Source organism: Lepidochelys kempii, chromosome 3 (assembly GCF_965140265.1).
Source record: "Lepidochelys kempii isolate rLepKem1 chromosome 3, rLepKem1.hap2, whole genome shotgun sequence".
Lineage (NCBI taxonomy): Eukaryota > Metazoa > Chordata > Testudines > Cheloniidae > Lepidochelys > Lepidochelys kempii.
In genome coordinates this window covers 45,945,139-45,959,275 of record NC_133258.1, presented here as the reverse complement: position 1 = coordinate 45,959,275, position 14,137 = coordinate 45,945,139, and the positions used below count along the sequence as shown (strand labels likewise).

General features: G+C 40.4%; 1 protein-coding gene across 1 annotated transcript in view; it reads right to left on the bottom strand.

Annotated features, from left to right (window-relative positions):
- The window catches only part of MLIP (muscular LMNA interacting protein), a 169,803-nt gene extending 163,169 nt beyond the window's left edge, over positions 1 to 6,634 (bottom strand). The window contains exon 1 of the mRNA XM_073335117.1: positions 6,572 to 6,634. Within this exon, the coding sequence (XP_073191218.1) occupies positions 6,572 to 6,634 (63 nt within the window). The remainder of the gene's footprint in view (positions 1 to 6,571) is intronic.
- Positions 6,635 to 14,137: the final 7,503 nt, after the last annotated feature.

Here is a 14,137-nt window from a genome sequence, read left to right as displayed (position 1 = left end):
CCAACTCAGGCAAGAGTAAAGTGGTGCCGATCAGAAAGGGGAAATACTTCAAGGACTTGCCAGGATTCTGTCCTCCCCTTTCATCAAAGGAATCTCCCCCTCATTTGTCAAAATGGTGCACAGCTCTGGTCCTGTTTGATTCATCACTAAGCCTAGACAATCAGTATCAGTGGTGACAAGCATTCTGGCACCTGCAGTTTGCTAGGAAACTTCACTCCTACCTCTCAGATGACCCACACATTCAACACCTCCATACAGAGTTATTGTATATCACGGTCTCTGGGGCTCTAAAGGTTAGCAAGGCAGAAGCTCGTGCAGTCTACCCCGCTGGCCAGACAGGACATTAAGAGCACACCACCTTGGTGGCTCAGCTCCCTCCTGGACTCCCAATCCACTCCCATTGCCAGTTCAAGCCTTTGGTCCTCATCTTCAAAGCCATCTAGAGCCATTCAGTGGCCCTGTCTCCCTTTATGATCCACCAGGACAATTGCACTTCTTTGGAACAAGGCAGCTCAGAACCCATAGGAACTGCAGACAACACATCCCCGGCATGAGGGGGACTCAGCTATGACAAGCTCCCAGGTGAAGTCAGACTGATGTGGAGTCTGACCAGCTTTAGAGCAGGCTGTAACTCACTCCTCTCTGATAAACTGGGATGATCTATTCACACACACAAAGCGGCACTAACTGCATGTGGGATGTACTGTGTTTGATATACACTGCTGAGAATAACTCTCCATTATTAATCCACTAGACAACGAAAGTCTGGGGAACAAAGAGATGAACTGTAATAGAAATAAAATCTTTAATTCAATCTCCTTTAAATGTAATGTTCTACTTAATTGACACCTGTATTTTCTACAGTTTTCCAGAACATATTTGCTTACTGGTACTGTCAACTTTTGTTATATATTGTAGCTGTCAAATTGACAATAAAATTGATTGTGCATTTTATACCGTGTTTAGGCTTCTTTTCTCTTTGCAGTTTTGTATCTGACTATGGCTTAGCTTGAATCCAATAGATTTAATTGATTTTAGGTTAAATTCTTCTGCATCATAATTCCCCTTATGAGCAACATAACTTAGTGTCACACTGGGACCCTGGAGAGTTGATATGTGGGAAGTTTAACCTAACTTGCTAAGGGTCAAACACGGCTCACTTTAGTCCTCAGAGCAGCTCCATAGACTTCAGTGGGACTCCTTTCAAGGCATGTGGGATTTGCGTGAGTTAACATAAATAATATTGTAATAGTTGTGGAAAGAGGATTCACAACAAAAGTCTCTAGTTCAAAATCCAAGTGCATTTTTGTTGGATAAAAACGTATGGAGTGTTTGGAGAACTGAACTGATTCAATACTGACTTGGCAGTCCCCTAAAAGAAGGGTGGAAAATGTAGCCATGCCTGGTACTAAATGGGAAATACTTTGATAGTACAGCGCAGCAGTTCTTGTTGTGGAAGAGGGATCACTAACAGCGCTGAAAACAATGTATCCTTCTCAGTGGTGAATCTAGTAAAGTGAGACTGGAAAGTGTGGGGGGGACGGGACACAACTTATTTTAAAAAGCTCCCACTTAGGTCTCCCCCAACTAGAACAGAATGAGGGAAAAGTGAAAGGAGAGATGTGCTCAGAAAACAGAACAGATAAGAGTTTTGGCAGAGCTGTTGGTTCACCACCACCAAGTGATCCTGAACCAAGTGATTTCCCTCTGGAGGCAGGAGAGAGAAGAACAAATGCAGAGAACAAGGATTCCAGAGCACAACACCCTGCACCCAAGCTGACTGCTGTACCAGCTCACTGATGCAGTAGCATTTTAGTAGATGGAACCTGTGTCCAATCTGCCAGAAGACAGAAGATATCCCATTGGGGTGAGGGCTGCCCTGCTGCATGACCTCAATCTCCCTCTTGATGGGTTAGCATAAACAGGCACGAGCTCGGTAAGAACAGAATCTATTTAATCCTGGAAGAGAGGACAGAGGCAGTTCCCCTCCTGTTCCTGACTCCAAAACACTTCTGCTTTCCCTAGGCAGAAACCATGCCCCACCCTGAACTCTTCCCAGGAATATTCTCTGAGTCAGGGGCCCTTCCCATCTGGGAGGAGCATCACATCTTTTAGGGGCTGCCTGTGGAGGTTCCACACACACAGACCCAGCCAGCACAGCAGCTTGGTCACACTATTTACATTTAGATATGTTGGAAGAGAAGTTCAGGTGATGGGACTTGCACTGATGGAGTACACAGCCTAAAACCTGTAGCTTAGGTTAGGATTATTTATCATTTACTGGTTATGTGATGGTAGCCGCAAAAGAAAGACCCCCATCAGGATCAGGGCCTCATGTGCGAAGCACTGTACAAATACATAGGAAGAGACAGATCGCACCCTGAAGATTTTGAAGTCTCAAGGACCCAGTACCAGATGAGGAGTGGAGGATGGAGGGGATAGATGATCACTGGCGCAAGTTTCAACTTACTTTGCTGTTTGTTTTGACTGGGGGTAGAGGAAGGTTAAAAGGAATGGCAGCAGTGGGAGTATTAATGTGTCAGGGAATAGGGAGGGTAAGGGGGCTTTTGAAGGGAAGAAGAAGGGAGCAGTGGGGAGTGCAGGAAGAGTGAGTCTGGTATTGAGAGGGAAGACGGGGAGGGGGAAGGGGTGGACAACGGACAAATGCTACAGAATTGTAACCACGATTCCAGTAGGTTTGGCACTTGCTTTTATGTATGAGGGTTCTTTTTTGGTCCACTCGATAGGGAGATTGTCCTCTGCTCACTTGCAACAGGATCGGGGTCATTCACTAACAGTGGCTTTTTTTTTTTTTTTTGCATTTTGCCTCAAGTCTTCATGAGGATTTATGCACTAGGTACTCACCTGTCAATTTACAATTACAATTTACAGAATAGGTAACTCAGTGCTCTGAGGAGTCAGTGAAGCAATTTGAAGAGTAGGAGGGGATGAAATTTGTTTGGAGGGAAGAAGTAAAAAGGTTTATCAAGAAGACCACAGCACATTAAACTACCAAGAAAATATCCCAGTTTTCTCACTCGCTCACACTTAGCCAGACCTTCCTGATCCCCACTGTCCCTGAGACATCCAAGTGGGAGCAATCATTTTACTAATGGGGGCATGCATACACAGCTATCAGTTGAGGGAACTCCATTGTTTTTCAAGCAGATGCACAGGTAACATAAGTGTCTTTTAGATAATTGTAGAAATCTCTACAAGAGAAGTGTGACAAGCTCTACTTCACACCATCACAGAATAGTAACTTTTGACTTTGGGGGATTTGATTTAAATCATTTGGTTCAGTACTAGCTGGATCCAGATATGACTTGTGAAAAGCAAATAATAATTCTCTAGTCTAAATCCTTCAGTCCTTTCTTATATAGAGCACATATCATCACTCAAAGCATAATCCTAATGCCTCTTCAAGCAACACATGCTATTTTTTCCACTCTACATATTGGTTTGGCTTAATTTGTTGCCCCTCTGTGGCTTTTCTTTACCATTATTTAATTTTCCCTAAAAGTCAATTGTGTTTTATAAACCTGAAAATTGATAGTGCAAAGATTGAACGTTTCTGTTAAGGATGCCAGTGTCAATTTGCTACAATTGTTCAAATAGGAAATAGATAAAATGTGAAATATAATAAAAGCCTTTCAAATGGCTGGGAGGAGAGTTCTTCCTGTATCAGTGGGTGAGAAATCAGGAATCGAATCAGGAAGATTATTTTGAACTCAGTATCTACCTTCATATCAATAAAGCTGTTCAATAAATTGTGCCTTGTGAGCATACAACAAAGTCACAAGTGTAAAAACATAGCTCCATGAGTCCGGTTAGGCTGATCTATTGAAGATTAACAGAGGTAGAGGGGTTTTTAGAATATCAGTATCCATCTCATTTGACTTTACTGTTCACAAAATAGAACCAGCATAACCTTCCATTTCCACAGTCACTTTTAAAAAATTCTCCCAGAGACCCTGACAACAAAAATACTTGCTCCCGCGAGCCAAAATAAGGGGAGCTCTTTAAAGTAAAGTCTGGACATTATTAAGTGAGATGGTAGAGAGTGCCTTATATTTATGAAGTATGTACAAAGAGAACTTTTCAGGGTGTCTGGTGATATGGAGGACCAGATCCTCACTGGTCAGAGTAAATCATCCACACTTTCAGTATAAACTGATTTACACTAGCTGAGGATCTGGTCCACAGTATGGTTTGAATGAGCAACAGAGCCAGATTTCAGAAATTTAGGGGGACAATAATTCCTATTTATCAAAGAATCAGAAGGCAATGACTCCTTTATGTACAGTCAGGCTGTCCCACTTTGGAGACACATAGTATCTTGAGTATGAACTAGTCTCTGGATAGTCACTGAACATTTCTGAGAACTGTAGAAACCTGTGATCAGAACTTTGTTCTAGTGAACAAAAGGGTGGAAATATTTGGAACAATCAGCAAAGTATAAGACAGAATATAAAATATTGCAGTGTAGTCTAATTCATAGAGTTTAAATTATAGAGTTGTTATCTCATACAGCATTTATCTTTGTTTACACACTCACTATACACTGAATACAAATACGTGGAAACACCAACAGTAAAGTTTATACATGATATCTGGATTAAAAACTGACACTGATTCTTAAATTATGTTTGAACATTGAGCTGATCTGCTTTTTTCAAAGAGGAGAGACTCAGATCAGATGAGAAGCCCAGGGTGGATTACGAGAGGTAGGGATTTGGACTGGGAACCATCGTGTGGGGAAGAATGGGATTCAGGTGGGGTCTCCCTTCTGGGAGATGGGAACTGGGTGGGCAAGGAGATTTGGACTGGAATGAAGAGGTGGAGGATGAGAGAGAAGGGACAGGCCTAGGATAGGCATGAGAAGACAGGAGCAGAAAGGGTCAGTTTTAGAGGAAACAGACAGAAGGGTCTGTGACCACTTCAGCACAATTCCCTCCAGAACTGAAATAGAGTTCAAGATTCCTGAGTCTCACCATACTTCTGCCATCACCAAATATTTCTGAAACTCGCTGGGAAAATCCCTCTCACATACACATCCTTCTCTAGTGTCTGGTCCATATAGAACTAGTAGGTTGTTGTCCTCTATTCATTACTTTATTAACTAAAGTGGCAGAGGTCTGTATTGTGAATCCAACCCTGTGGCTGGCCCACATGCATGTCAATGTGATTCCAAATAATGAAATTTGTTTTTCTCAGTTAGATTTTTAAAAAACAACATTAGAAGAACATTAAGGTTGCAAAATCAAGTATTAAAGGTGAGGAAATGCTAGAATTAAAGTTGCCTGGGAAAACTTAAAAATTGGGCCCCTTGTGTGTATGCATTATGATACAATCTTTAATTACATGTTTATATTATTTTTTTCCACAGGATCTATACAAAACTAGAACTTCAAGGCATATTTTTCCTGCAGCTTGTATAAATTATCTAAGTGATTTAACCCTTGATATTTTTTCTTTACGTTTTATGGATCTTGCCATAAATGAGAAAGATGTAGTATTTCTTGCATAGTCTGAAGTATTAATAACGATTGACTAGCTTTCTTACAAAATACTAACATAAATAGTATCTGAAAACTCCTTCAGGTAGTACTGTTTAAAGAAACATTAATTTTCTACCTGAAAAATTCATAGTAGTTGAGATAGAGAAACTAGTTAACATTTTGTTTCAAGATCTCCTAGACTCACTAGCCAACCTACCTCCATCTCAATCAGGGTCTATGCGTAATTACCAGTTTAGGGTCAGATTCTGATACCAATATTATCACTGAGTAACATATCACCCCACCTATAGTCTCATTTAAATGGGGTTACTTGAGGAATAATTTAGTGCCAAACATGAATAAACTCTGTCCCATTGTGAAGCAAAATAATAGACCATAATGCAACAATAGTATTACCTTCCTCTTAGGATCACAGTACATTGTCATCTTTATTTAAGAAAGAAATCAGCAATCACTTGCACTAAGTACAGCTTATCAATTTAATAATATGAAATCATATGACACTTTGGTGATGTCTGGGAAATGACCTTTAGTATTAACAAGTTTTATTTTGCACTGTAAAGCTGTATTTAAATACTATGTTACTCGGATATAAAATTGCATTTTTGACCACTCTTTTTTCTTGTGGTCACCTATTTCAGTTTAAATTCATTTTCAAGTTTCCAGTGAATGAGCCGATAAAATTTCCTAATCAACCTGCCCTTTACTGAAGTATGTTTATGTAAAATAAACTGCAAGGGCATGAAAACACTCTGATAAAGAAATCCTAGAAGAAAAGTGATATGGGTTTGGTTGTATAATTGTACTGAATTAGTTTTGCACTCTGCAACTGCACAAATGTCACAAATGAAATGCCATCATTTCCACTGAAAGATATCACTCATAATTAATTTCAACATGCAACACTAAGCCTGCTAATCTTCAAGGTCACTGGCTGGAGGAAGCATGGAAATATTACTGGAACCTTTCTAAGGTTCAGCAGTTGCTTTGCCTTTCCTCCTCACCATTAAGTTTAAAATGTTTCTAGAGTAAACCTCAACATGTCTTACCGTCAGCTTCTCCTTTAAGGTGTGTTTTGCTGAGATTTCTTTTTCGTGCTTTTCTAACTCCATGTCCCAGAGAAAGACGCTCAGATCCTGGGTAGAAGTGATTTAATCTGACTACATATTAGATATCACTGTACTTTTCAAGTTGTGAGACAGAACTCTATCAGGCAGTGCTGGTGATAATTTCTGGTTAGCTAGTGTTTCCATTTATAGACGTAGAAACTTCACAAATAGAATCCTAGAGAGAAGGCAGGCAACTGGCCTCAGATAACAATAAATGTTATTTTGGCATCAAAGTAAACTGTTTAACGTGAGTACTGTTGTAGCAGGGTTTTTGTTACCTGCCCCTCACCCCCACAAAATAAGCTTGTGTTAAAGACTCCCTGAAAAGGAACTGGAAAAATAATAGCTAGATCACAGTAGAACTTATTCTTGAATGCACAGTTTATTAGCCAACTAAAATGAAAATGTGATTAGCTTGTATGATATGATGTTACACAGACACAGAATAACCAGAGCAACATTTGAAAAAGGATACATACGTTTGTCTATTGATCTTTCTCAGTTACCAGTGTCTGGTGTTGAGCGGTCCCACTAGAATTTAATGTAGAGATATATTCTCCTCATGTCCTTCTAATAATAGGACATGCTATATTAAATGTCTTCTTGATCTTCTGAAATGCAGAAACAAAATCAAAACATTGTATCTGTGCTACAAGTGTTAATACACTCAAAAACTAGTCAGTGTAGATATAAAATATCACTGTATTTAAAGCCCATTACATACCAAGGGAGATGGGCTTTTAAAGTGAGTTAACTATAGAAGAATAACCTGGCTTGGGTTCATGATGATAAAGTCAGGAGTCCAATATTAGAAACTGTGGTGGGAGGAGGTTGTCTCCTTGGCTGTGCTGTAGATTCCAAGGTTTACAACACAACCACTGATTGCTACATCAACTAGGTCAATGCTGATATCTTCCGAGTGATTTGCATGCACAGTTTGTTCTGCAATTCCTAGTAACTAATAGGGAAAAATCCAATTGCAAACACAGTCGTGTAAAAAAAAAAAAAAAAACTACTTTGCTACTGAATCATAATAGATTCTTTGATGGTTCCAAGACACATCAGAAAAATTAAACTTTCCTTCATGAAATTGGCACTGTAGGTGTCACATGCTCAGATTATATTAAGAGAATTTCAATTACTACTAGAGGACCATCCTCTTTTGCCTGAAGCACTCTGAAACCTACTTCTGGTTCTTATCTAGTAAAAATCTAGCTTTGGCTTCATGGAATTGTTAACTTGTGTGCCACTGTAGAAGTGGCGGTCAAAGCTAAACACATATTTCTTCCTGCATTGCTTACTTTTTGTTGTGAACTGGACCCACAGGATCTTCAGAGCTTCAGATGGGAAGGAAAGGGGAGTAGGGAAAAATTATGAGATATTCAATAAAACTGGCAAAGAAAAAGTTACCAAAACTCACATTTTTCCTTTTTTGTTCATAACAAAGAAGAAGTTATTTCTATAGTTATCTTTTATTCTCTCTTTTATCTTTGCTTTATAGACGTATAAGACCATGGGTGGAAGAGTAAAGGAAGGGAAATGTAAAGAACCACACACATTTACAAGGCGGAACTAGTAGAAAAAAAATATATAAATTTACTTAAAATTAAGAGGCTTAAAAAAAAAAAACAACCCTCATTGATTCTTCTGAAAAAGCTGGGGCAAAAAAAACCACAAATAAGCGGCATAAACATAGGGAAGAAATAGCATTGCCCCTCTCTCGATCAGGAATGAGAAAAGTACTAAGACAACTCTCTCTCACCTCTCTTCTGTGAGGATGAAATTCCTCCCTGGGCAGAGGGACTAGCACAAGGTCTATGCACCACTTATGCCATCAAAATAGTGCTTAAGTAGGATTTAAACAGCAGCTTATATTACATTGTTACAAAGGGGTGAATGTCACCCAAAGTCATTAATCCTTCATGGAGCCATGCCACAGAAGCACAATGATGTTCCTTGTTCTCTTCCAGGCATTTTCTAATTTGAGTGTGCCAGAGCCAAGTGGATTAGAAAATTTGTACCATCTGCTTTCTGAAAATTCCCATAGCACGTATGAAAAACTGAAATCTCTATTACTATTCATGTGGCACTTTGAAGTAATTTCAGATTACAGAAAGTAAAAAACTGTCCCAAGTCAAAATATTCTGCCCTCGTGTTGTAAAGAAAATAAATTTGCAGCAATGTAATATAAACTCTACCTTGGGGCCATAGTTTGATATCACTGCATCTTTGGTATTGTGGTCAATTAGTTATTGTTTTCACTATACATAGATGGATGGGAGTCAAATACTCAAAATTCACAGAAAATCTGCTTCAGTCCCCAAAGTGGAAGAAAAAGCAATATGAGGTAGTCAGGGCCAGCCCACAACATTTTGGCACCTGAGGCGGGGAGCTCAAATGACACCCCCATGTCCCCTCACTTGGGCCAAAACTTTGAAAGGTCTCAATTCTGACTTCTTCCTGTTCTACTCCTCTCATGGTACTGCTCTGCTATCTACTCCAATAAAGGAGAACTAACAACTTAAAATGCCTTGTTCAAAAATTTTAAGTAACACTTAACTTTCAAACACCTGAACAGCGAATGTAACTTTTCTTGTCTGCATAGTAAACACTGGCATTTTTATCTGTTTGAATAATCAAAGTGGTGTTTTCCATGCCTTCTTGCTTGCAAAGATTTGAACAACTTCCTGAAGGTCCACAATCTGGGCCAGCTCATGCTCTATTGAGATGGTTGCAAGGCCAATCAGCCTCTCCTGTGTCATTGTGGAGCGTAGATATATTTTTATTAACTTCAGCTCTCCACTGGCAACTGTTACAGGAAATGAAAGAAGTATGCGCAGAGCAACAAAAGCATTTGGAAAGAGGGTGGTCATCTGATTTGTGCACTTATATTCCAGAACAGCCTTTGGAGTTGATCCTGCTGAAATGTATCTTGAAAGGGCTTTCAGTTCATCACCTAAATCACTCACATCAATATCGCGCATGTCATCATGTGTCAACACTGTCTCTAGAGCCCTGCATTGCTGGTATAGGTCTTCTTCAGGTATAGTGAGGAGTTTTGGAATATCCTACAACATCCCAAATATACTGCTGTGTTTCTTGAGCTGCATGAAACGTTCTTCAACTGACTGTATTGCACAATCTAGCACCTGGTTAAAGAATTCAACTTTGAATTGTTGTTTGGGGTCTCTTATGGGATTATCCCGTGCCTCATAATCAAAATGTTTTCTGCTTTGGTGACTCTTGTATTCTTGAATGGGTGGGAAAATAGCTTCAGTGTGAAGTTCCTCTGCCAACTTCTGTGCACTCTTCAGAATGTTTTGAAACCCCACATCTGACTGGTAAGACTGTCGGTATGACTTTGCTTTGTCCAGTTGTTCCACTGCTCCAGATATATCAAGGTCAACACCTTGAATCTCTTGCTTACAACATTTATTTCAAACAGTATGTCATGCCACAACACTAAGCCACACAGAAATTTGAAGTTATGTATGTTTCTGGTGATTCCATGTCCCTCTGCCACTGTTCTCCCATGAACAGTTCCTGTCATAGTATTATCCTCCATAATGGCAACTATGGCATCATCTATCTTCCCAATTTGGTGTTTGATTGGCTTTATCACCTCCACTCAACTTTCCCATTATTTGGCACTCAATGGTTTCAGTGTCAGAGAGGATGTTCCCACATGTTGCTTCAAAATTTGCCATCGATGAGTTGATGTAGAGAAAAATACAAAGATGCTTTGAATTACATTAAAAAATTCAGCAGCCTCACTACAAGCTGATACTGCATCACTGACCACCAAGTTCAATGAATGAGAACTGCATGGGACAAAAAAAGCTCGAGGGTTTAACTCTCGGATCCGTGTCTGCGCTCCTCTGTTCTTTCCTCTCATGTTGGCACCATTATCGTAGCCCTGACCTCTCATGTCAGCTATCGCAATTCCCGTATCTTCCAGCTTTTTAAGAAGCACATTTGTCATACCAACTCTTGTAGTATCATCAATATCAATAAATTCTAGAAAATGCTCTCTGACAGTCACCGTTGCAGAGACATTTTCACTAGGTTCTGTTGTTGTTACAAAACACACCATTAAAGTCATTTGTTCTGTATGGCTGATGTCAGATGTGTAGTCCAGAATAACAGAGTAATATCTTGCTGACTTCAGATCTGCCACAATCTTCTGTTTGACTTTTGTTGCCAGTAACTGTATGATCTCATTTTGAATTGTTTTTCCAAGGTAGTGGTGTGTGTACATTTCTTGGGTGGTGACTCTTCTTAGATGCTCCTGGAGTACAGCATCAAACTCAGCCATCAGCTCCACAATTTTAAGGAAGTTTCCATTGTTTGGCATATACAGCTGATCTGAAGTGCTACACAGTGCTAGATTTTGGGTAGCAAGCATTCTCACAATGGCAATGAGCCTTTTCAGAACATTTTGCCGGTAAAGAGACTCTGATGCAATCTTCTCTTGATGCTGATCATCTATGGTGGCCTTTAACCTTAGTCTCAAGCTCTTTACACTTATGAAATGCTCTGGGGTGATTTGCTGCCTTCTCATGGCATGCCAGATTTCTAGCCAGATTTTTCCAGTCTTTTGTTCCTGTAGAACCCAATGTGGCTGGAACATTAGACTGGAAGAGTTTGCAACAAAAAAAACAGAATACAGCATTCTGGGTTTTTGAGTACATAAGCCAAGGCCTCTCCACTTTGTCATCATTGGGGATTTCACGCCAGTAATGTGTTGGATGGAAACTTCTAATTTTCATTGTCTTTGGGGAACATGAAGTTTATCACTTGCAGTGGCCCATGCAGTAGAAGGAAGTCCCTCAGGTTACTGCTCAAGTGGGTCCACAGTCCTGGATCATCTAGACTTAAGGAACTAAACTGAGCAGCAGCTGTTTTTTGCGCCTCCACCACACTCTTCTCTGATCTACGCTTTTCTTCAGGAATGTGCATGGTTACATCCATTTGAGATGGAAATATGGATGCTGCAGTAGCTGCCAGGTCACCTGCACTCTGACTAACTGGAAGATCAGGCATCTCCTCACCACTCTCATCCTCACTGGGGCCGGAAGGCTCACCGTGAACATTTGTGTCCGTGTATCTCAGGAGAGTTCCTTCCTGCTTAGATGGAAAAGCTTCCTTTTCTTTCTTTCTTTTTTCTGAATGCTGTTCTGTGCCAGCTATAGTGGCTCTCAACACTCAGTTGAAGGGGACAAATAAGCAGACTGGTAGCAGGGCCTGACTGAGGGAAGATATCAGTGGCTTAAGCGCCTAACTGGCTCCTGCTACTTCATTTGACTGCCTGATCTCCTCAAGTGGGTTCAGAAAAGCAGCAGGAAACAGGAAGCTCCCCGAGAAACTGATGTTAATCAGTCCAGGCTCCTGGGGGTGCTAGAGAGGTACATAAGAGGCTCCTCCTCCTCTCTCTCCCTGCAGCTCCTGCTGCTTTCTGTTATTCCCTCTCACCTTTTCTCCTGCCTGCCTGTTATGTCTCTTGTGTCCTCCTTCCTCCAGCACAGCACTCCACCATCTCTGTGTATCTAGAGAAGAGAGAATACATATGCACCAGCAGCAGACAATTTTCTACACTCTGGGTCCTAGTGGTGCTCCCCGCCCCCAAGTCTGGCACCTGAGGCGGCCACCTCAGTTCACCTCATGGTAAGACCAGCCCTGGAGGTAGTGGTGAAGCACAGAATAGAAAGTTTCCTGCATAGCATTGGTTAAAGGGGGAGCCAGATTTCAATGGAGCTACACAAGTTGACACAAACTGAGGATCTGGCTCTTAAGTGTTTATTCACTGCATTTTTAATATAGGTGGCCTGTGCCTCCTCTTACTTACAGTAGTTTTACACCAGTGTAAGACCATTGATTTTCATGGAGTTACTCCTGATTTCCTTTGCTGAAATGGAAAGGAAAATCAGGCCCATGATGTTTAAATAGAGATGCAATAAATTACTGGACTACCCCTGATCCAACGCCTATTGAAGTTCATGGAAAGTTTCCTGTTGATTTTGATGGGCTCTAGATCAAGCTCATAGACTAGAGGCCAATGTACTTTATTAGGGGTCTAAGCTGTGTGTTACATGACAGATGCTTCAGCCTATGCTAGAAAAGTCAGGACTTGCTCACACAGGATGTGCAAGTAATACATGTAACCAATATTATATATATTATACACTACTGAGGAGGACATAGTTCAGTTGCAGAGAATGTCGGGATGTCTGCTGCCCCCTGTCAAATACAGCCAAGAAGAACATATGCTTCCTTCTGAGCATTAGCACATGATCATAGCTCCCATGATAATCAAATCTACCTGCACCATGATACAAGAGCATTTTCTCTAGCTGAAAAGAGCTTGTTCTTTTCAATCCCTCCCCCTATTGATATGATTGTGCATTTTAATATATTATTACTTATTAGAGGAAAGCTAAATGTAAAAAGTCAATCTGAATCTTGCTCTGCGGGCATCAAGATTTGTGATCATCCTAATCTCTGCAGAAAGCAAATGCAATAGTCACGAACCAACATCCAAGAAAGTTCAGTCCCCTGTATTTGTGAGTCTTGTGTTCTGTCCCAATACAGAATCATCATGAATGGCCAGTGGGAGGCTTTCAATTGACCTTAATCGACTTTAGAACAGGTGCAAAATTACCCTGAGCTGCACAGCACATAGAGAAAAAAGGATAATTTGTGGTCATGCTGATGACCACAAATTCAGACTATTGGAGAATAGGGCCCAATAGAGTGCGGACTGGCAGATTAGCATATGGCTTACACCTGTTACACGGTGGTGGATACTTCTTTGAAATTTTATTTGGGCTCTAAGAACCCACTTTCATTGTCTTATATTGTTGCCACTTTTGTCTCACCCAAGGGGAGCTGGATGTGGATCTCCCCAGCACCTTTCAATGCTGCTCCCGAATCATGCAGAAGAGTAACAACTGCACCCTTAATATCAAGAGGTCCCCGCACAATAGGGGGAGGGATTGAGAATAATAGAATATCCTTATTACACATGTACCCAGTTAGTTTAATTGAGTTATCTACTATCATGGCAGACTCATGTTATTTCATATCTAATCAATGTGTGATGAATAGATTTAAGCTGTAGATATAGGTATATATATAAGTAGGATAGGATTATAGACGTATAGGATTATAAGATTGACACATTTTTGAAGAAAGGAATGTGTATTAGGTATATAAGTAAAATAAGGCCATAATACAAGGCCTACAGGCTAAGGCCTGTAAAATTTCAGCTTAGCCTTACTAGGCCTCAGGCTTAAGGATGTTTGACATAAGTAGGTGACCCAGGAATAACCCTATGCCAGTAAAGTTACAAGATTACAGTAAAGAATGTGCCAATAGTGATAATCTGGGAAAATATACTTCAGTGAACCTATCTAGACCACACGGCTAGATGTCTGTAAAATCATGAAAAGTTCTCTTCCTGCAAGTGACCATAGTAACATGTTTACATAAATGTTAATAAGATGTTAA